Source organism: Brassica oleracea, chromosome C8, assembly GCF_000695525.1.
Source record: "Brassica oleracea var. oleracea cultivar TO1000 chromosome C8, BOL, whole genome shotgun sequence".
Classification (NCBI taxonomy): Eukaryota; Viridiplantae; Streptophyta; class Magnoliopsida; order Brassicales; family Brassicaceae; genus Brassica; species Brassica oleracea.
In genome coordinates, this window is record NC_027755.1 from 34163848 (window position 1) to 34188950 (window position 25103).

At 33.7% G+C, this 25103-nt stretch overlaps 3 protein-coding genes and 2 pseudogenes across 3 annotated transcripts; 2 read left to right on the top strand and 3 right to left on the bottom strand.

Moving 5' to 3' along the window:
• Positions 1-1334: 1334 nt before the first annotated feature.
• LOC106309251 lies at positions 1335-2468 on the bottom strand (annotated as a pseudogene).
• Positions 2469-4564: 2096 nt separating this feature from the next.
• On the bottom strand, positions 4565-5186 carry LOC106310406 (60S ribosomal protein L39-1). The gene is made up of 3 exons (XM_013747638.1): positions 5132-5186; positions 4911-5014; positions 4565-4831 (listed from the first exon to the last, which is right to left on the bottom strand). The coding sequence occupies exons 1-3, from the start codon at positions 5132-5134 to the stop codon at positions 4783-4785; spliced, it is 156 nt and encodes a 51-aa protein (XP_013603092.1). The 5' UTR covers positions 5135-5186; the 3' UTR covers positions 4565-4782.
• A 3967-nt stretch (positions 5187-9153) lies between these two features.
• Positions 9154-10455, top strand: LOC106310340. Its single transcript, XM_013747569.1, has one exon. It carries the CDS (start codon positions 9239-9241, stop codon positions 10286-10288), a length of 1050 nt encoding a protein of 349 aa, XP_013603023.1. The 5' UTR covers positions 9154-9238; the 3' UTR covers positions 10289-10455.
• A 10062-nt stretch (positions 10456-20517) lies between these two features.
• LOC106310087 (UDP-glycosyltransferase 71C3-like) lies at positions 20518-22040 on the top strand. Its single transcript, XM_013747290.1, has one exon. It carries the CDS (start codon positions 20553-20555, stop codon positions 21969-21971), a length of 1419 nt encoding a protein of 472 aa, XP_013602744.1. The 5' UTR covers positions 20518-20552; the 3' UTR covers positions 21972-22040.
• An 825-nt stretch (positions 22041-22865) lies between these two features.
• Positions 22866-23937, bottom strand: LOC106309252 (annotated as a pseudogene).
• Between the last annotated feature and the right edge of the window lie 1166 nt (positions 23938-25103).

A 25103-nucleotide genomic window follows, 5' to 3' on the forward strand; every position in this document is an offset into this window, starting at 1 on the left:
TTTTTTGGGGGGGGGGGGGGGGATTCCAGTTTTACATAACAAAAATACACACATACAAAAGTGTTGTATTTTTGTAAGGAGAAACACATTGGAAACAAAAATAATAAAACCATTTAAGGGGTGCAAAATAAACTTAGCAGGGGTTATTGGTTGTTGTATTTTAATGAATTTAAAAATCCGAACAAAATCTAAATCATGTGTTATTGGTTTAATAATTCATAAATTCTATATCAAATCAAGTGTTATTCAATCGTACGGATTTACTAATATATTTGATTTTATAATAAATTTGAATGGATTTGTTTGGATCTTTTAGTTAAAAATACAAAGACTCAAATCCGAGGGAAAACCTCCGGATTTGTGTATTTTACTTGGATTTATAAATACTATATGAATTTCTAAATCAATCAAAATATATAAACCAATAACACCTAAACTGTAGAATCTAGAATTATGAAAAAAGATTCTTCAGGCTGCGGGAATAAAAAAAGAAGAAATTATGGAAACTTGATATAAATTAAAGCTAAGGGCATCTCTAATGATTTAAACTTAAAATGAGTTTAAATTTGAAAAAATGGCCAATTGAACCATATTGAAAAAGGATTCTTCCCCTTAAACCTTTAAATCCATTGCTTTTGTCCCAATATACCTTAGCTTTTATAAATACAAAATTAACCCTATAATTAACATTGGTATGTTTTGAACAATAAAAGCAGTGGTGGTTACATAATTTTTTTTTAGATATATGGATGCAGTTACAAAAAGTGATTGCCGATTATTAGGCAATCTAAGTGGTGGTTACATAAAAAATATATATATTTAGTCGCAGTTATATTAAAAATGTATGTATTGTTGAAATTATAAGTTGGACATAACTTTTTTTATCACTGTTCATGTTATTGTTTTAATAGAATAGATTACATGAAAAATATATATATTTAGTTGCAGTTATATTAAAAAATATGTATTGTTGAAATTATAAATTGGACATAGCATTTTATCAACTGGTTGTTGTTTTAATAGAATAGATATTAAGAGTTGATATAGTTTGAGTCCTAACAGGAAACGCAGAGTCAAGGAATGGCCGTGTTGTTTGTCACCTCCGCCATTCTTGGCAATCCAATCGCCCTTATCGCCGGAGTTTTAGGCTCCCTCATATCACGAGGCTGATTCCTTACCAAGGGGTATCTCGGTTTTTCTATTTTGTGTTTTAATCATTCTTAATTAGGTGATCATCAGATCAGTAAAAAACAAATTAGAATTCGTGCCCGTAAGAAAGAAAAAATCCAATATAAAAAGTTAAAAACAAAGAAAAAAAACGAATAGATTAAAGTCTATTTTATGTGAAAAATACGCGCAAGGTGAAGTGTTGACTCCTTTTGGATGTTATAATCTGCAAGCCTGTAACCATCCTCCAGTTGTCTACAAGCAAATATGAGTATCTGGTGGTCTGGTGCGATTCCTTCCATGTCTTGAATCTTTGTCTTTACACTGTAAACGGTGTCTGAGCTCTTAACTTCTAAGGTAAGGACTTTATCATAGAGTGTTTTCACAAATATTTGCATTCCACCACTTACACACTGGACGTGTAGGACTGATTCGTTCCAGATCCTGTTATCCACCAAACGGCCATCCTCGAGCTGTTTACCGGCAAAAAACAGCATCTGCTGGTGCGGAGGGATTCCCTCTCTATCTTGGATCTTGGCCTTGACCATGTCAATTGTGTCTAAGCTTTCGACCTCAAGGGCTATGGTTTTGCCTGTAGAAGTCTTAACAAAGATTTTCATAATTCCTCCCAACATGAGAACCATGTGAAGAGTATTCTCCCTTCCGATATAGTAATCAGCCAAGGTATAGTCATCATTCGTAATACGTCCGGCAAAGACCAATCTCTGCTTTTCGATAGGAATTCCTTCCTTATCTTGTATCTTTGCCTTGAGGTTGCCAATGGTGTCTGAGCTTTTGACCTTAAGGGTTATTCTGGTCTTGTCAAACATATTTACGAAGATTCGCATTCTACATCTGAGAATCAAGTGAGGAGATGAGTCTTTCTGGATATTGTAACTAGCCAACGTACGGTCATTCTCAAGGCTATTCCCGGCAAAAATAAGCATCTGCTGGTAGTTGGGGATACCTTCCTTATCTCGTATCTTTGTCTTGACGTTGTCAATGGTGTCTGAGCTTTTGACCTCAAGCATTATGGCATTGACTTCAAAAATATTTACGAAGATTCTCATACCTGTAAACCTGAGAATCATGTGGAGGGTTGAATTTTTTTAGATATTGTAAATAGCCAAGGGACTGCAATCCTCAACCATCTCTTCCTCAAAGACAAGCATCTGCTGGTATGTAGGGATTCCTTCCTTATCTTGTATCTTTTCTTTGACTTTGCAAGTGGTGTCCGAGCTTTCGACCTCAAGAGTTAAGGTCTTGCCTGTAAAAATCTTAATAAAGATATGTATCGACATCTGGAAACAATAAAAAGTACAATTCTCGTTAGTAAAAATCTTATTTTTTCTTAAAACATAATCGTACAGATCTTTTTTTATTATATTACAGACATGTAATCTAAGTTAAAGTTAAAAGAAATAAAACAAAACAATGTCAGCTAAGCCATATTACAAAAAAAAAAAAAAACAATGTCAGCTCTAATCCCCTAGGAGAAACATTTTTAAGTTATAACTGTGTAATAGGTGCTGATGTCTCATCTTCCCAAGGCTTTTCAGAGCTTTTAATTAAAATCTTATATCTTACTAGAGTAATTACATTTTTGTCACATTGGACCTCTCATGTTGTTCTACAAACAGCACCGTTGGACCTCTTATGTTCGATGCGAAGCTTATTGGAAGTTCCAGAGTACCGTAGGCAGAGCTGTTCGTTGTGGTCGTCTGTTCTGTGAAGAGAGCCCGTCCATCGAAGATGTCGTACGAACCATCCGTCAATCCAAGTGTTCCGGGGAAAGCTTCATCGTGGAATCCTTATTCGTGGAGCTGTTGATCAATATTGCATGTGTTGCAGGGGTAGTTGATTATCATATCTAATATAATTAGAGATTATATGATGATGTAATGTGTTACGCAATGTTAAAAAAAAAGACATGTAAGGAAATAAAATATGTGAGATGTTACTATATAGACTAAACAATAAATATAAACTTCTAGCTAAATGGTAATTTCTTTATGTCCAATAATTAATCGAATTTTTTTTCACTACGGTAGCAAACCTTTCTATAAATTCAAACCATGGTCATATAGAAGTAAAATCGCTTATTTGCCTTGGTCTCCATGATTTTAGGTATTCTATTTATTTGTCATGTTTTTATGATTTTGATTAATGAATCATCAACTTAAATTATTTTAGACTATCAAAATCATTTATTGTGATCTTTTTTAAAAACATTTTGATATATAATTACCCATAAATTAAACACGAATTTCATTAGTTTGATAATCATCATTATCTAAAAAGGTTTTATATTACGTTATCCAAAAATAGTATACATCATAATATTTTAAAAATAAATATAAATCCATGTATATAGTTTTATGTATATGTGAATGTTTTCAAGTTTATTTTACATAATAAAATATATATTATTTTTAAAAAAATTATCGTATATAAATTTTTAATATTTAGTTAGTTTAAAAGCATGAAAATATTTATTCTAATGATTTTTGGATTGATAATATATATATATATATATAAAGTTTTGTAAAATTATTAAACCGGCAGGTGAAAAACACGTAGTATAAACTATTGGATAAGAAAAACTTGAAATCAATGTAAAATATTTGATAAAAGAGAGAAAATATTTGTTAAATCTATTAAACTATTAATAATCTCAAAAACCATTTAATTCGAAATAAATTCTTCTTCCAATAAGCTCCATAACCATAACGCTTTTCAGTTTTTAATACAATCGAAGTCTTTGACCAGAAAACTACAAAGTCTAGATCCATTTCCAAAAGGTTCGTTGATAGACTCAAAAGGAGAATGACTGAACCTAGTGTGAACCGATAAAACGGTTTAAAATATGCGCATATGACCGATTCTGCATTCTAGAGGCCATATTTGATCATGTTATGCATACTGATATGAAGATAAATACAACATCTCCTTAACTGTCAATGAATCTAAGGTAACATGATACTTCAAATATCTTATAAATTTTCAATGAAAATAAAATTACGTAATTACCAAAAAGGAAGAAAAGATTGCATACACATTAGGCTTATTTGTATCAACCACAACTCGAACGAAGCTAATCCAAGTAGAATCAACAAACCAAATATAGCTATACTTGGTTCTACTTATTGAGGGTAAAGCCTTGGAAACAAACAACAAGATAATAACCAAGCGTATTAACTTATGAAGAAGCTTATATGATTGATTATGTTTTGTCTAAGTAGGTAGATAGAGTCATATAAGTATCTTCTCAAGCCTAACTAACACATTACCTAATTAGCAGGTTTAGAAGAGGGCATACACCTAACTAGCATAAAACCCAAACTTGTATCAGCACAAGTATCGACCTCAGATTAACTAAACTTAGTAAACGGTGGAGAGCAAAAATCTGGATACAACCCATTTCCACAATCTTTGAACTAACTCAATCCGACAATAAGTACTCTTGGAAGGATATTTTCAAAACAAAACTGATTAAAGATTGTCTAACACAAACGTTAACAAGATAATAGTCACAATCAAAATTGAGACAAAACACTAAAACAAAACTCAAGTTTTGGAAATAACCGAGCTTCCACAATACGCAAACGTAACCTCTTAGAATCCAAGTTTGGTTCTGCGCCAGTGCCTACGCTTTGCGTTGTACCTGAAATCAAAACACAAAACCACATAAGATTTCACTAAATCGATCAACCATAGAATACACGAAACAGAAAATGACGAACCTGATGGTATTGTCAGTGCGAAGACGAATCCAGTGTGGAATGGGCCTGTTCTGCCTCATCTTCTTCGCCAGCTTTTTCTTTATCATGAATGACTTGTGCGACGGCTGTTTCATACAATAAAGATCAAATGTCACGAACCTTAGTTAACATTTTTAAACTAAGTACGATCCAGAGTACGTGAATGTAGAGTTTAAGATCGAATGAGAGGATAGAAAACGTACCATCTTGAAGCCCTGCGATCTTGTTCCTGTGACGGAGCCGAAACGAAGTTAAACTCAAATTCTGATAAAGAAATCTTCCTTATAAAGGGGTCACGGTTTTAGGGTTGCAGTTTTAGATTGGGCCTTTGCGGCCCATTTGTTTCAAACGTAACCCAGTTTTCCTGGGTCCAAATTTTGCATCTCTCTGGTATCATTTAGACATGTTCGATGCTTCGATTTAATCCGATTTTGTTATGAACAAGACTCAAATGGCACTCTAGAATTCGTAACACGACTTTTTGGGTAATTCATTAGAAGAATATAGGTGTTGAATATTTCATCACCCAATATGTATGATGAAATACAAATGCAAATGTAAGAGTGAAACACTAATCACATCTTAAACCTGACTAAAAACATGAGCTCCTCAACAAACAAAAACATAAAAAGTACGAAAGATGAGACACTCCAAATGTACATCGTGGCGGAACAATCTCGGACTGTATTAATCCAATCTATATGCGAGGAATATAGTAGGCAATGGTGATGCAAGCTCTGGAAAAAGGAGTTTGTTCGTACTTGATGTATCATGAAGCAGAGAAAGTGTTACACATGAGGAATGGAGTGTTAGTTACGGTTATGGAAGAGTGACACATCATTCGTCCATTGGTCTTGAGTGATTCCTTTGGTGTCAAGCAATTAGATATGGTGTTATCACAAAACTGAGAAATAGAATATTGTGTAATACGTGGATATATATATATATGTGGAATTTTGGTGTTGGAGATGGTTTACACACCTCGGACAAGGTCCATCGAGTAAACAGAGCTCAGCCCAATTGACTTAAAGGCGACATAAGATTAGGTTAATTTGGAGAAAAAAAGAAACAAGTCGATTATAAAAGAAGAACACGACCGAGAAGACTGAGTTTCTCAAACACTACTCTATCTTCATCTGACAAGAAGCCACATCGACAAAACTATAAGTATTAAAAACTATGCCACTATCCTTAAAGCGTTTGTAAAATTAAAGGAATAAAGTATATAATAACCTTAACCAGATTTGAATCCGCCGTATGTGCGGATATATGTTTATTTTAAAAATAATATTTAATAGTAATATTTAAACTATTAAATAAATTATCAAGAAATATATTTAATATCATTTTTAAGTGTATAATTTTATTTTGAAATTTTTTATATTTGTTGAATTTCTTTTTTTGATGAAATTGTACAAATCTTATATTAATCGTTTACTTTGTTTATTTATTTTAAAATGCTACATCATATTAACAGTTTAATTTTAAACGTAGTTTTACATGAATTGTCACAAATTTTATTAATTTTTGTTTAAATTTTTTTATTCTAAAAATGCTTTTATGTGACCAAACTAAATGAGTTAATATTTTATTTTATTTAATATATTATATTTCAGTTTAATGTTTTTATTTTTACTACCAAAAACAAACATAAAATCTTACAACCAATAAATTATTATTTCTTGTGTTTAATAATAAAAATTTAATATGATAATTTCAAAAAGAATTGTGATGTACTATTTAATTTTAAAATTAATACTAAAATATATATAAAATTAAGTCTAGATTAAATATGATAAACAATAAAAATAGCATTATGGAAATATTTAGATTTTCTTAGGAATGTTATTGTTTAGATGCATATTGTTTATTTGTTTTTGTTAGAAAATATCATATATGAGAAAATTTAGGATATTTAATTAAGTTTTTAATTAATGGTCTAACGTAGACTTTTGTATGGCAGATTAAAAATATGAAACTAAATTAATAGATTAGATAAAAATAAAATGCGGACGAGATCCACAGAATAATCGAATAAATAAGGAAATTTGAGCTAAAACGGTTCTAATGAATGACTTAGATTCTAATGCGTAAAATATGATTCAGAGATCCTTTGATCTTGTTCTTGAAGCACCCTTACTACTTTATATATAATATATTAAGAATATTAAAAACTGTAACAAAAATAAAAGAAAATCTGGATAATTTGGATATGAATCTGATGGAATTGTTGTTTTGACAACGGAAAAAGCTCCCTTATGTAAAAGTAAATATCTGGCCAATCAACAATTCGGAGAAGATTGAATTTTATAGTAATTCTCTGAATGATTGGATACAGAAAAACTCAGACACACATGTCTGGAAAAATGTGGCATAAACAAAGAGTAGTGGGTAAAGCACCAATCTCGCAATGAATTGGTGTATGATTTCCATATATTAATGTACAGTTTGACATTCTCAAACTTTTTCTTTTGCTAGCTGGAACCCAGAAAGCAACCAGTATCAAAAAGTTCAATACATATCAAATCAAACCAATAAATGGACATATAATCATTGAACTTATCAAGGATTGAACCTTTTTTAGTTTTTAATATCTTAACGTATTTGATTCAGTGATTTATACGAGTCTAGGTGGGTTTAATTTATATCAACCCACAAATTTATCAACATTGCTCTACTTGATAGTTGTTACCATCGAACTTGTATTAGTATATTTCATTCTAAACCCATTGTTCTTTAGAATATAATTTGTTCCCGGGCCTAATCCCCTAATCAGGGATTTTAACCGAACCATACTAAAGCTAACCCAATCGATAACTGGCACTGAATCGAAATGTCGACCGTCTAGTCCTCCTTACGAGTTTCAAATCTTTTACTTTTATTTATAGTATGTTTTGTGTATTTCTCTGCGGATAACTCATTTTGAATACCATAACATTTAAGTATGTCTATAGCTCTGATGATATTATATTTGTTTTTAGAACACTCCTAGGGTGAACCTTTAAATTCACTTCTCCTTTTATTACCAATCAAAATATCACTTAGATTAATAATAAAATAAATTAATTTTATTTAAAACAATCTGAAATAATTGAAAAAAAAATAATAAAGCCAATTTTAATGATGATAACGCCACTAACTAAACCCTAAATCCAAATCCTAAATCTTAAATCCCAAACCCAAACCGTAAACCCTAAACCCAAACCGTAAACCGTAAACCCTAAACCCAAATCCTAAACCCTAAACCCAAACCGTAAATCCTAAACCCAAACCTTATATCTTAAACCCAAATCATAGACTCTAAACTCAAACCATATATCCAAACCTAATCCCTACGCCCTAAACTCAAATCGTAAACCCTGAACCCAAATCCTAATATCCTAAAGGTTTGGGTTAATGTTGATGTTGTTTCTTTAGAGTTTAAGATTTGAGTTTAGAGTCTAGATTTGGGTTTAGGATCTAGGGTTTGAGTTTAAGGTGTAGGGTTTGGGTTTATAGTTTACGGTTTGAGTTTAAGGTTTAGGATTTGGGTTTAAGATATAGGGTTTGGGTTTAAGGTTTAGAGTTTGGATTTAGAATTTAGGCTTTAGGGTTTAGTTAATGGCGTTAGCGTCATTAAAATGAGCGTCATTATTTTTTTTCAATTATTTTAGATTTTTTTTTAAAAAAAATAATATATTTTTTTACTAATTTACGTGGCGTTTTGATTGGTAATAAGAGTTAAAAGTTCACGTTAGGGATGAACCTAAGTTTTGTTCTAGTTTTTATCATTTTAAATTTTTGATAGCTTTCGGCTTGCACCATAACATATAAACAACTCGGATTCCAAAACACCATGCTACATTTGACCTTGTGGCCATGTAAATATGAGACTATGCAGTTGGCCTCATTTGAATATTCACAAAGCGGTTCATCTGTGCGTTGTACATCTCCTTAGGAATGAGTCCGGTCCTTTTTATAGATTCGGGATATTTCAGGTTTAAAGAAAAAACTAAATTATAATGGCTTCCATCTAGGAGATAATGCATGCACATATAGTCTCAGTGTGAAAAACGGTTTAGAATATCATTGTCTTTTTCGGTCTATTATCCACAAAGTTGCTTTCAGGTTTTTTGACTTGACCCACTCTTTTGAATATCAACATGACAACTCACTTTCAGACACTCAGGCACAACAATCAATCAACCTGTTTATGAGTTAATGATAAATAAATTAAACGTTAACACATGAAAATTCCTATATATGTTTGTATGCATGTGTACACACGCATAGTAAGATTCTAAGGAAACAGAGAAGACAACACAAAGAAAATGAGATCCTCTACTCATAGTCGCCGCGGCTCCTCCCCCTTGGCTGCCTGTTTCCACCCTTCCACCGCCGCTACCAACGAAGATACATCGTCTTCTCTTCCATCACCATCAGCTACATCGTATTTTACCGGCGACCTCCCAAACCCAACCACCACTTGCAACTACCACACTAACGTCGGCGTTTTCTTCCTCTCATGGTCTCAGTCCTTCCTACGCCGCTCTCTCCACCTCCATTTCTACCACTGCAGCTCCGCAAATTGCTATCTCCACTCTCCCGATTGCTACAGCCGCTCTGCTCCATTCACTTTCAGACTAGAGATCAAGCCTCTGACCTTCTGGAGAAAACATGGATCCAAGAAGATATCTAGAAAGCCTGATATTCGAGTCACGTGGGACCTGACTCATGCAAGATTTGGTTCAGGACCCGACCCGGTATCCGGATTTTACGTAGCCGTCCTTGTCTCCGGCAAGGTCGGTCTTCTGGTCGGAGATTCTCTGAAACAGAGGCCCGAGAGACAAATCTTGGTGTCGAGAGGTGAGAATCTGTTTGGAAACAGAGTGTACCATACGAAAATCAAGATTAAAGGAAAAGTAAGAGAGATCGGTATAGATGTTAAGGTTCATGATGATGCTACTCTCCGGTTTAGCGTAGACAATAAAAAGGTTTTGAAGATTGAGCAGCTTCGGTGGAAATTCAGAGGAAACGCTAAGGTCGTGATCGATGATGTGACAATACAGATATCATGGGATGTATACAACTGGATGTTTGTTGACAAGGATAAAGCTAATCTGGCTAAAGTCCCTGCCGTGTTCTTGCTTCGGTTTGAGAATCAAGAAGTGGAAGGGAACGATGTGTTGATGATGAAGAAGCGTGAGCGGGACAACGTCGTCTTGGGGAAGGAGAACTCTCGAATGCTGTCGTTTAGGGAGTCTTCGTATGGTCACTGGTCTTCTTCTGTAATGGAGTGGTCGACTTGTAAGGAGGAAGATGAAAGGAGCTTTGGACATAAGAGTTGGTTTTCTTTGGTTGTCTATGCTTGGAGGAAGTAAAATGACTCTTGGCAATAGTTTCTTGAAATCCCACCATGGCTAAAATAAGGAATCCCAATATACCAAAGATTAGGTCAAATCATCTAATTGTTGTTATGGCTTTCCTATAAATTACTTGTGTAGTTGTGTATATTTTTTTAGAAATTTTTTACTCTTATAAAGAGATCCATCATGTGTGTCTATAAACTGAGTATTACCATTAATATGAATAATCGATTTCTACAACTTAATATGGTATCAAAGCTTCAGTACTTAGTCTACTTTTTCCGATCTTTTTTTTTTCCCAAATTGAAATTCATTAGGTCTTAGTCTACTTTTTCCAATCTTTTTTTTCCCAAATTGAAATTCATTAGGTCTTAGTCTACTTTTTCCAATCTTTTTTTTCCCAAATTGAAATTCATTCATAAGCTAACTGCGACTGTTTAATACATAAGCCGGCGGATAAAAAATCCTCAGAGACAAGAGCCCAAGGAATAGGCAGCTAAAACCCACACCAGGGCACCTTTCGAACATCTATACTATACTAAAAGTGCTTAATAAACCCCTCTTAGCCTGTCCACGTCGACAATTATATTCATCCACTCATGTTTTATTAATTGTCCACGTCAGATACGAATTATTGTGGTTGTGGGCTTCAATTTTTAATTCGGTCTGTTTAATATTTTGGCCTGTCAAACATAAACTCATCATTTAGGCATGTTGAACATAATCGCCGAATCCTACTTCTCATTTTCCATTCCTCATCTCCCCAAAACCGTTTCGTAGATCAGACGAACCACCTCTCCACTATCTTCTCTAATCAAACCTTCGTGTAATCATAGCTCATTCAAAGGTTCTCTTTCGTCTTCCCCTCTATCAATCTCTCTATAAAACACTTTTCTCATATTTTGCTCCGATTAAAATCGATAATATCCTCTCAAAAATCTACGGCAATGGAATCCACCGGCAAATCTCCAGTATCCAGCTATCGGAAGCCAAAACGGAAGATCCTTTCCTCCTCCGCGATTTCGAAGACACCTACCGGGAAGTCCGTTGCAGCTTCCGAGATTGCAATCAAACCAAACGGCAAAACCGCTGTTTCCTCTGCCATTCCGAGATCGCAATCTTCCTCCGCGCACGGTGACGATGTGATGTTCTTCAGAGATGTCACAATGCGCCCACATCAAGAGGAGTTACGGTTTCGTCTGATACATTTTTGGGAGGCTCGAAACCCAAACACGAAGACACTCACTGGCGTGGAGATGCTCCTCATTGACGAGCAGGTCCGTCTTCTATTGATCGGTTGATATAGTAACATTTACGTAATGATAAGAGAGCTATGAAATATATGAATCATATTGCAATCCATCTCGGCAAGATGTACTTCTATAGAGTGATTTCTATTTATCATACTCCTACATAAAAATAACAGTACTTTCTTTTATATTTCAACCTCATATGAATACTTGGATGCTTGATCTTATTAACTTTGGTTTGATTTATCTAAAGTATAATGCCAACTGAGTTGTTTAGTGACATATAGTTTCTATTAATCCATTCTTTCTCAGGTTTGTTGGATCATTGAAAAGAACTTGGGAATTCCATGGAAATTCTGTTCACTTATTTCGCTGACGAACCTTTGGCAACTGATTTGGTAAATTCCTGAAGTTTGTTCGTTCCTGGAGTGAACGTATATCTTCAAGTCACAATAGAAGCTACAGCTCGCAAGCAGTTTTTTTTATAGAGAGCTTTCTGTTTTGTAGATAGCACAGGTTCATCGATCTCTCTGTTTTGTAGATAAGCACGTTCTCATCGTCCTACTCCAGCTAATGGCCAGGATGTGGTTTTTTTATCTGATCTTAGTTTCGTTTTAAGCCTTTCATATGATGGTCAGAGCAACTGATTCCATTCGAAATTTTATTACTTTTTATTAAATCAACGAATGCATCAAGTTGTTCCATCTCATGATAATGGTTGTCATAGTAACACTTTTAATCTTCTATTTTGTTTGGTTGTCAGGAAACGGTTATTCAAGGTTTTATCTTAGCAGGACGGTTGAGACGTATATGCCTCACTTGAAAGCAGGTTCTGTTTATTTACTGAACAATTTTACGGGTCCAGAAGCAAAGATCAGTCCAGTGTCGCTGATCATAGTGTCACCATTTCGTTAGCTTTGAACTTTGTCCTCTCGGTTCTTTAGGACAGTCCGGTTCCTTTTCAGGAAGACTGGTTCAGGTTCCGTAGCCACGAGGAGTTTGAAGCTAATTGTGACCTCAAGGTTGACCTTTATGGTAAGTCCTCTATCTAATTGTCGTTCGCAAGTAGGAGTCAATTGAGCTACAGTTGGGGTTTACTCTTAAATCTTGAGGTTAAGTCTTCAGTCTGTGAACAACTGCTGAATTTATTTAGTCATGAATCTGTGGGTTAAGTTTTAGTATAGTATACATATGTTTTGATGTTATTATTATTGTATAACTTGGATATTCACCGAACTTAACCTATATAGACATACATTTGTTATTTTTAAAGAGTATAAGTTCGATAATTACCAAACTCAACTCTTACTATTTCAGATTATCTTGGACACATGAAGTTGGTCAATGAGCAGCCTATGGCGGACTGTCCCATCCTTAACGGAGTTGATATAGCAAAGAAGCGGCATCTGAGGGTTCATGTGCAGACACGTGGGTAAGTTTGCCCATTAATATCGACATTTTGTATATGTGTTTATCTTAACATTTGAGTTTAAATATTATAGCGGACCATTGATGAAACTATACATATGGGACAAAGCTGCAGCAGATTTCTGCCTGAAGTACAAGTCATATGGGAGGACTCCAAGTGCTATTTTAGTCACCACATTGAATCCAAAACGGATTGGAGGTTAGCATATCCAGCTTTAATTTTATCATTTTGTGATATATAGAGTTTGTTATCGTTTTCTGAATCTGATTACTGATACATTCATGTGTAAACATCAGGAACCCTTGCTCTGACTACTATGTCATCTTCAAGGGTTTTTATGGACACTGATGTCCAACCAACAAGAGATTATCTTAGCTGGTATGTATTTATGTTTTGAGATATATTTTCTTCCAACTCCAGTACTGACATGATTAAGGCTTTCTCATTTTTTCAGGTTGGGCTCCAACTCGGATATTGCTTGGAAGATTAATGCAGAGATTGTGACTAAGCCTGTGGCAGTCACTATAGCTGAACTATTCTCCTACATCAAACATGAGAATGCAAACATGAGAATGCGAAGGTACAAGAGTTGCCTTTTTTTTACTAATTTATTATGATATTCATGGGTACTTCTGATAATTTTTAATATATTGTTGTAGATTGCTTGGTTTGAGTGCACAACATCTATAAATCATGTTTTCGGTGGCTCAGCTTGGTATTATATTTCCTATGGTGTGTGCCATACAATTTCCTAAAAAATACACAACAAATTGTGAGTTTTAACCATTTTGAATTCATTGGACAACAATGAATACATAAAATAAATTTAGACCACCAACACGTAAAAATTGGAGGATGAAATTTTTGAAGTCTCAAATTTTATGTACATCCAAATGATATGAACGCAGAAAAATAAAATTTCTGATACGTTTCTTTCTGTGAAACACGTAAACACAATAAAATAAAAAGTATAAACAATTATAATGACCTTTCCATCTTAAAACTGTTCCCACTAACTTCAGACAATTAGAGGCCATAAAAAACCGGAAAAGTTAGTAAAGCTTTAATTAAAAACTAGATTTTGATCTGCGCTTTTCAAGACCAAAATTTTTTTTGATTAAAAATTTATATAATTAATTTTTGTCTTCATTTAAAGTATGTTTTGGTACAAAATCAGAATTCCAAAATTTGTGGTGATGATTGTTTTGCATTAATTTTTAGTTTCAATTTTTTTTTTTAGATTTGGTTTTAGATTTAGATTTTTGGTTTTTAGTTTTTAAGTTTCTATTTTTTATTTTCGAATTTTGCTTTTGGGTTTTAGTTTTTAGATATGCTGAGTTAGTTTGAACTGATATTACCAACAAGCAAATCTCAAATAATCGAACATATAATTTAAAACTGAAGAAATGACAAATTTGTTTTAAAAAATTGCAATAGTTTATTTTGTAAATAAAAAAAAATAACCCGAGTTTTCAGATTTTGGTTTTTAGTTTTTAGATTTGGTTTTTGGTTTTGCTTTACGTTTAAGTTTTTTTTAATTCAGTAAATTATTTAAGAAAAAACAATAAATTATTTAAAGTTAACTTTGAAAATTATCAAAACAGAGTGATTGTTACTTAAAATAAAAAATACATTAACATATTTTAGAGTACATGATTTAAATAAGTGATTAATAATGGATAATTTTGTTTTGTTAAAAATATTAAACACCTTTGGGCCTGAAAATAGTAATTGATTTTTTGATTCATTAAGGTGGAAAGTTTATTCAATTTTTTTGAATTTTCTCCTTAATACTAAGCCCAAAAATCAAACCATATAATTTGTCCTAAAAGCAAAAGTAAGCCTAAGACTTATCCCATAGATAACCACCATTTTTTAATTTAATTTACACATACTAATCGTGTTGGTTTAATTTAATTAATGTGGTTCAATCAACTATATGGTGTCTATTATTTGTAAAACTCTAGAAATAGTCCTAATTTAAATGACAACCAGTAGATAAAAAGAATGACTCTATTTTAATAGAGTAAATATATAAAAGTCAAGAAAAAAAAACTAACACAACAAAATGAAGAAACAAGCTAAAATATTGTTTTAAACTCACACAGCAATGGAGAGCTATTTTTCTCTATTATTGTTTTAATCTGTTTAATATTCAATAAAATCTTTTATAAGTAAAAATAAACTAAAATAATATAGTACATAATATCCGCATATGAATTAAAAAAACACTATTTTCAAGTAAAATAAAATGTAGACTATGATTTTTTTTTAAGGATTTAAGAATCTTCATGTAACATTTAAACAACTAAAGTCACCGCATGCTTTCAAAAAATTAGTGTCCATACACCATAATCTACTGTTAGATTTAAAACCAATTATCCGCGCGTAGCGCGGAAAACGATCTAGTAACTTTAACAAGGGAACGAGACCACACACTAGGACTCAATAAACTAAAAATAGCAACACCAGAGCATACGACAAACCAGTGCAAGAGACTTCCCAAGTAGCAGGTAACAATGATCTAGATAAATCGATGTTGCCTTCGGCACGCCATACTATACAATCCACTTGTAGAACCCGAAGACACCGATGCGTCTTCTCAACCCGGATCTATCGCTACCGCCTATGGCCTGGCTAACGATACCATCCCCACTCAAAACCAAGAAACAAGGCTTCACAACCCGACAAGACAGATCACTTCATGATCCTCAAAACTTTCAGGTACGGTTTGAACGCACTCTCTGGCGCCCATTTAACAAGTTGTGCCATTTCCATATTCTCGAACAAACTCCAACATGAAGGTCTCTCCCAACTTTAACTCATTGGTTACACAAAAACAAATTTTCAACTTGTTCACTGGTGAAAGTTGTAACAACGGCCAATCTACTCCATGTTTATCTAGTATAATCATCCATCTTAGTTATTTGTTTACTCTCTCGCAAAGGGTCATGAAAGCTTGCACAAATTTCAATCATCCATAAAGCACAAAAAAGATTAATCAAATAAACCCTATCAGCTTCCCTTCAGCCTGGCTCCTGCAAGGCAAAGAAAATCAGAGAGAAACATAAGAAATCAAACAGAAGAATCAGAGAGAAAGGAGAGAAAGATTAGAAGAGAATCAGGCTTGGGGAATTAATCCTTACCAACTTATATCAGCTTGGTCGTGTGTAAGAGCTGAAGGTAAGCCATCCGGATAAACACTGGCAGCTTGTTCTGTGATTTGAACTTGATCCTACCTTAGCCTTTTGTTGTGCTACTAAGGCCAGTTGTGAGATAAGCTTTGTATCAGCCGAGTTCACCAATCCTCCTTTGAGTTGATCTAGTAAGCTGTTTAGTCTCTTGTTCACATCAGTTTGTACTTAGCTGTGGTCGGATCCTTTTTGAATAGAACCGATTGACTGATTTGTTATCCAACTGGATCTGTTTGTGCTAAACCTTGTCCGGATCAGTTTTGTCTTAAGCTTGTTCAATTGTGTTTAGGTTAGGGTTCAGATCAGTTTCCTACTTTCCTTTGAACCTCTGATTTCTTGTTGGACTGAGCTGAATAACTGATTGATCATCTTGTTCCATCTGTTCTGTTCAGGTTCAATTGGCCGAAAGGAGTGTGAAGATCAGTCCAGATCCTCGTGGTTGTTTGATCTCGCAGTTCGTGTAAGCCTTGTTTAGGATCAGTTCCAGCCTTTCCGTAGCTGGTTTCAAGCCTTATCTCAAGGTGAGTCTAGTTTTTTTTTGTCGCCGCATAATTAATCTAGATCAAGTGTTGAGCAGATGAGTCAATTCTCCTAGGAGCATCCCCGTCTGTCCTTGTCTGATCTATATGGGAGAAGAAATAGCTTCTGGTTCTTGCTTCTTTTGCTAATGAGTCCGCCCGACCATTCCTACTCCGAGGAATATGAATTAAGCTCACATCCTCGAAATCCTCCTGTAGTTAGATAGTTGATTGATCATCCATGAGTATGCTGTATGATTGAACCATACTGAATATTCGCAGATTGATAAGAAAAGTCTCTTGTTCCTTACTGAAACTTGAGGTGTTTACTTTGTGTAAATACTTAAAAATTATTTGAAATGTTCGTTGCGGTTTGTGTCTGAGCCTCCGATTACACGACGAAACGAAAAATGTTTCAGAGAAGATTCAAGCGAGAACATGAAAAATGGAGAAGTGGGTGATGCTGAGGAGTTAGGGGGAGATAGGTGCAGATAGGAGCGATGCCAAAGAGAGAGAAGGAGGCAATGAGCGATGCTGAACGAGAGAGTAAGAAATGGTCGTTGCTGACTAGGAAAGATAGTTATGTGGGTGATGATGGAGTAAAGAGGCATTGGGCGATGCTCAGAGAGCCAACGGGCGATGTTTTCGGGAGAGGAGCAACAGGCGATGCTGACTAGGATATAATATATAGAGAGAGAGGTCAACATGCGATGCTGAAGAGACAAGAGGAGAGAGAGAGAGCGATGTTGAGAGAGAGGAGAGGTGAGAGGGGGATGCTGAGGATAGAGAAGAGGTGATAGGGCGATGCTCATTTCTCATCCCTTGTCCCTGATGGTTTCGTACTTCTCACTTTGTCTCCAAAATTGTTTGAATGAGCTTTTACCAAAGATTTTTTGTAAAAGCTTAGTTTTATGGAACATGATAGTCCATTAAGACAAAACCCAACTGAATCGGAACATGTTAGTCCATTAAGACAACCCAGGTGAATTATCAAAGAAACAGACTAGAACCCCATACATTAATCAGAGGACATTAATCAGAGGATAAGGAAAACTTTCCCTGCTTGAAGTTTTGAAGAGTGAATTTAGTTTTATACCAAACCACGCCAACAACCACCAAATCCCCAATAATATTATATGAAACTTGGTGTTTTTTTGCCTCATGTAAAACCTTTAATTTTAAGGGCTTATTTAGGGAATAACCAAAAAAAAAAAGAAATTAGATTTTTGAGAGGGATGAGAGAGAGATAGGAAGAGAAAAGAGGAGAGAATGTGGATTTTAGTTAGATAGTGAGTTTTGTTTTTTTCCTTAGCTATTAGGTGCAATTTCTCTAAATTTAAATTAAATTTAAAAATAAAAAATTATTATTGTTTTAGATTTTATTATTAATAATTTAATATAAATTTTGATTTAATTAAACATATAATTAAGATAAAATAAACAATTTTGTTTATTTTAAATTATATTTAAAAATAGATATGTATATATTTAAAATTATAATTTTTGATAGATTTTTTTATCTTTTTGATAAAATATATTAAATAACCTTGTATATAATTAATAAAAAATATTCATATAAAAGTTATATAATTATCAAACAGTGCAACTAAATAGTTTTTTTTTTAATTTGTAGATATACTAAAAAGCTAATAATACTATGATTAAAATTTTATAGTTATAAAAACAGAAATAAATAATCTTTCAAAATTTTCAAAATATTATTATATTTATATTATTATATTATTTAATTTCATATTTAAATAAGTTTACTTTAATGACGTTGTATAATTTACTACCATATTTTAAAAAGTTTACCAAAAATATAAATATTAAATGTAATTATACATGTCACATTAAGGAATAAACTATGTCATTATTTCTAGTAAGACATGTCACATTTATTTAGTCAAATTGATTGTAAAAAGTACATTTGTCAAAATCACTTTGCAAATAATGTCTATGAGATTGTAAAGAAGACATGTGTCAAAATTACTTTGCAAATAATGTCTATGAGATTGTAAAGAAAACATATGTCAACATCACTTTGCAAATAATATCTACTAGATCTGGACCCGCACAACCGTGCGGGTATTTATATATATATATTAGTTTATATAATTAGTATATATTTTTAAGGTTATTTATATATTTGAATATATATACATTTTTTTAAAAATACAATAATTTTAATTTTTTTGCTGTAAATTAATTATTTTGAATCATCACATATATATATATATATATAGATATATATATATATATATATATAGATATATATATATATATATATATAGATATATATATATATATATATATAGATATATATATATATATATATATAGATATATATATATATATATATTGCTTTTTATTATATATTTGTCATATTGATTTTGTGTTTAATTATAAAACCAAATCTTTTTATTCACAAAAAAAATATATTCAAAATTATTTTGTAATTCATTTATTATGGTCCTGGTCCGTAATTCAAAGGAAGCAAATTTTTTATGTTTATTTATTTTAAATAATTAATTACTGTATATATACAATTTTAAGGTAAGTTAATTTTTATACATGTATTATATAATTTACTGATGTTAAACTGTTCTACCAACATATTATATTTTAGCATAAAATATTTTATATTTATGAAAATAAAATATATTAACTTATCAATTTAAAATAATTTTATCATATTTTTAGTTCAATATAATGGTTTTCTTTTAAAATGGTAGATGTTATTATAAATAGATAAAATAGGACATGATTTTATTTTTTTCATTTTATAAAAGATAACAGTATATATATATATTAATTTATAATAACATTTCATTACTAACTACGAAATTAATGAAAATATTTATGTAGAATTTTGACAGTTAAGATCGTATTATAATCTTTTTCAAAAGATTTGTTTGAATTTTTAAATATAGATATTTTTATTTTAATTAAAAAGATATTATGATTTAAGTAATTATAAATTTTATATTATATTAGTATTAAGGAAACACATTTAATAAAGTTTTTAAATGATGATCTAAATAAATTATCACACATGAAAAAAATCATCATTTCTATTTTAATAGATAAGATATTTTTATTTTTTTTTATCACATAAGATATGTATAACGTTGGTATAATTGGTTAACCAGCAATATAGTTACACCAAAACCAAAAGATAAAAGGTAATTTGAATCAAACTTGTGGTCGAGATTTTCACATAAAATGTTTAGACTAAACCGGTGCTATAATTTTATAATAAAATGTTTAGAACAAACCGAAGCTAGAATTTTATAATGTTAGGTTTGACTTCTGTTTATTCAGTGGTTAAGTACATTCAATAAGTTGCACTTTATAATTCTATTTATTTGAGGATAATTTATTCTGGTTATCCAAACCAGAATTTTAGGTGTATTGTTGTCATATAGTTTCGATTAGTTAGGCATAATAATGATAAGATTAGAGATTAAATGTGACATGACTTTCTAGGAATAAGTCCATTGAGTCTATTTTTAAAAAAAATCACACATGAATCAAGGTTGTGACTTCTATTTTAATATATAAGATAGTACTGTAAAGAAGACATGTGCCAAAATCACTTTGCAAATATTGTCTATGAAATTGTAAAGAAGACATGTGTCAAATCACTTTGCAAATATGTTTATGGAATGTTAAAGAGTACATGTGTCAAATTCACTTTGCTTATGGGATACTATTATTTTTGAACTAGAGAAACATGACCGATTTTCTTTATTTTGGAAAAAATATTCCATATGGTTAAATACATTGCTTTTATATATATATATATATATATATATATATATATCTGATTCTAAATCAATGTAAAAAGAAAACAAAAAACCTTAACCACAGAGACAGAAGAAAGAGATGGTGAAGCAAGAAATCATTTTCGTTCCTTACCCAACCCCTGGTCATCTTCTTGTCACTATTGAGTTTGCTAAATCTCTCATCAAACGCGACCATCGCATTCACACCATCACCATCCTCCACTGGACGTTACCTTACACTCCCCATGCTGACCTCTTTGCGAAATCACTCATCGCTTCGGAGCCACAGATCCGTTTTCACGCCTTGCCTGAAGTCAAAAACCCTCCGCCATTTGACCTCTTTTTGAAAGCCACCGAGGCTTACGTTCTAGAGTTCACCAGGGCGACAGTTCCTCTCGTCAGAGACGCTCTCTCCACTCTCGTCTCCTCTCGCGACGGAACCGATCCGGTTCGGGTCGCCGGTTTGGTTCTTGATTTCTTTAGCGTCCCATTGATCCAAGTGGGAAACGAGTTTAACATTCCTTCTTACATTTTCTTGACGTGTAACGCTGGTTTCCTTGGTATGTTGAAGTATCTCCCCCAGAGACATCGCAGAATGGGCACCATGCTCGATCTGAGCAGCTCTGAAGATCATCACATTCCAGGTTACGCTAGCTCAGTGCCGTCGAAGGTTCTGCCGGCGGGCCAGTTTGTGGGAGAGTCATACGAGGCTTGGGTCGAGATTGCCGAGAAAATCCCTGAAGCCAAGGGTATTCTGGTAAATTCGTTCACGTGTCTCGAGCAGAAGGCATTTGATCACTTCTCTTGTTGTTGCCCTGACGATTTTCCTCCGGTTTACCCGGTCGGACCGGTTCTTAGCTTGGAAGATCGTCCGTCCCCCGATCTTGACCCGTCGGATCAGCGCCGGATCATGAGATGGCTCCAGGACCAGCCGGAGTCGTCAGTGGTGTACCTCTGCTTCGGGAGCTACGGAGTCCTTGGGGCACCGCAGATTGAGGAGATAGCTCGAGCCTTGGAGGTCTCTGGCCACAGGTTTCTTTGGTCTATCCGTAACGAGGATGGTGGTCCGTGCGATCTCTTGCCAGACGGGTTTACGGATCGGACGGCGAGTAAGGGACTGGTGTGCGGGTGGGCCCCGCAGGTGGAGGTGCTGTCTCACAAGGCCGTCGGAGGGTTCGTCTCTCACTGCGGCTGGAACTCTGTGCTGGAGAGCTTGTGGTTCGGCGTGTCGATCGTCACGTGGCCGTTGTACGCTGAGCAGCAGCTAAACGCTTTCACGATGGTGACGGAGTTAAGTTTAGCCGTGGAGCTGCGTTTGGATTACGTCTCGACCAAGAAAGAAATAGTGAAAGCTGAGGAGATTTCGGAAGCGATACGATCTCTGATGGACGGTGAGAATACGGTGAGGGGGAGAGTGAAGGAGACAGCTGAGGCGGCTAGGAAGGCTTTGATGGACGGAGGATCTTCTTTTGTCGGGGTTAAACGATTCATGGACGACTTGGTCGGCGAGGATTTTTAGTTCGGTTGTAATTGGACTGCTGATTCTGAATAAATTGTGTTTCAAAAAATGATTTCTGCTTTAGTAGCAGCTTAGCAAATTAGTTTGTGAGAGACACTAAACCAGTGTTCTAAAATACGCTATACGCTCTCTCTGCGTTGACCTAGCGCCTAGCCGTATACGCGGACGCCTAAACGGACTATACCGACCGTATAGGCGGCCGCGTAAGCCGCATTTTTGAACACCGCACTAAACAAACAAAATCTTCAGTTCTATTCCAAACTTATGAATACATAAATGAGAATTTCAAAAATGCCATTTTAAAAAGAAATTAGGGCCAGTAACAAAAAAAAAAAAGCCTTAAATTAAGAAAATGACCATTACAAAAAAAATATATTTATACAATATTTATCATTTTACTTTTCATCACTTTCCTTTCTTATTTTATATTACTTTGAACAGTTTAAAAAATAATTATTCAGTTTTTATTAACTTATAAAAGACATAGATTTTTTTCTTTATATGTCATGTTTTAAAATTTTAAAACAAACATATATTTATAAAATTGTGATGTTTTATTCAATTTTGTTTATTGTGCACAAAAACAATAATCTAATTTTGTTTATTTGAAGCATGGCTGATTAAAATGCAGCGGTTACTAGAGTTTGCGGTTTCTAGCATCGGCAATTGATTTTTACGATTGATATAATGGTTAAAAATTAGTTATACATAATATTTATAACTGATTGATTATAAGATATTGCAGTGGTTTAATAATAAATTATCAATATTAACACATTATAACATTGTAAAAATATCAAAACATACTCTCATAGTGGGGTTTTTGTTGAGGCCATGCTCTTCTTGAGGCGATCCAGCTAGAGATCTTTCAGCTTTCTCATAGTTATTATCTCTTCAAAACTCATTGGTTCTTCGATGATTGCCTTCTCTCCGTCTCTTACTTTTAGTGGATACACGGTGGCATGAGGAGCCGGAAAGAGGAATGTGTTTATGAACAGTTTGCTCGATTTTGAGTCCACCACCGCCTGATGGTCGGAAGTCATGAACCTCCTGTTGCTCAGATACTTCAAGAGAAAATCATATTTGACCAAATCAAATTTATAAAGTAAGAAAAAATGAAGAAAAATGCAACGAAACGGAATGTGAGAAAGAATGAGAAAGTACTAACGAGACCAATGTACCCAGATTGATGAGAAGCGCTCCTGGAACTAACGGAACCGTAACCCATGTCTTGCCGTTGTCCCCTGTAGCTTGTAAACAACTGACTTGGTCTTGGAGTAGCAAAGTGATGATTCCGTGGTCAGTGTGACGCATTCCGAGTGGTAGGTCAGGTTTAGGGCGTTTTGGGAAATAATTAACAACGATTTTCTGCTCCATATCAACGCATGCATTTTTTAGTGCAGCTTTCTCAAGTCCAATAGCATCAGACAAAACCTCAAGAACTTTATAAGCCAAACCCATCAGCCTCTCGCTATACTCCTCCATCACTTTCAACCATCCCTCCGACTTATCTGGCCACCGTGAGTAGTCACAGGGTACGTGGAATACAGCACTATCTCCCTCCAGTCCTTCATAGCCTCTCCCTACATATGAAAATTCCTATATAAATAACACGATTAGAAAAACAGACTTCTGTTTCGAACTGGGGTGGCGTTACCTGGAGGTGACTAGAGACGCCGAAGCCGCCCTTACCACCGGACATGTCGAACCGGAGCTTCTCTTCAGTAGTTAAGGCAAAGAAGTCTCGCGCAAGGCGAGTCATATCAGCCATAAAATTTGTATCAACACCATGATCAACTGCCTGGAACATGCCCCACATCCCGAAAACCTCCACGATCTGACGGCAGATGTCTTCCTTTTTCCCACCAACATCATCGATTCCAGAGAGAGATATCACTGGTATTTTGTCATTAAACTCATAGAGCTTAGATTCTCCAGCAATTTCACTCGAAATTCCTTGAGCCATTGATATATTCAGTAAAACAAGAGAAGGGGGATACTCATCTTCGTATAAAGAGTGTCCCTTTTATAACCTCTAGGTTCTAGCAACTACCACGCAAGATTTTTTAACTCTTCATGCTCCACCACTAAAAGTTGGAATCAGTGTCCATATCATTAAGTACTATATCAGATTTCGCACCAAACTTCCGCACATATTAACATTTGTAATATTCACACACTCCCTCCCATCTAACATTTTTAAAATAACATTGTTACTTGCTGATATTTTCTCATACAAATAGTAAAAGCCAAGTTCCTTAAAACAAACTTTAAACGTGAAAGAATCACATACATAGGAAATCAATTTTCTACACCAGCATAACCTTTTGAACATATCTACTCATCTAAATGAAAATATAGGTTGTTTTCTTCTCCTCCCAAAAATGTAAGGTTTACATCTATAGATTTTAAATAGGACAAATCTCCAAAATAGCACATTTCTAAGTTTATATCACAAAAATAGCACTCAAAAACTAAAATGACCAAAATAGCACATTTCTAAGTTTATCATTTGAAAATTTTAATTTTTTAATTTTTCAAAATTTGAAATCTTAAACCCAAAACCAAATTTTAAACCCTAAACCCTAAACCCTAAACTCTAAACCCTAAACCCTAAATTTTAAACCCTAAACCCTAAACCCTAAACTCTAAACCCTAAACCCTAAATTTTAAACCCTAAACCCTAAACCCTAAACTCTAAACCCTAAACCCTAAAATTTAAACCCTAAACTTTAAACCCTAAACCCTAAACCCTAAATCCTAAACCCCATCCTTTAACTCTAAACCCTAAGTTTGGGACTTTTGATAAAACATTAAGTGCTATTTTTGTGACTTTTGACCTTGAGTGCTAGTTTGGAAACAAAAACTTGATTTAGTGCTATTTTTGTCTTTTTCTCTTTTAAATATGTGTTCTGCTATTTATATTAAAATAAAGTTACATATTCAAATTCTATGTCTTTAATTATTACTATTTTATCTATTAAATTATATTTTTAAAAGTTTTTTAGAATTTAACTTATTTCATATCTATTTTTTTTTTTGATAGAGTAGAATTTAACTTGAAAGAAGTCTACATGCCTTGAATTTTAAGCATATTTCATTAGAAGCTTACTTAAAATATGATTTTAACGC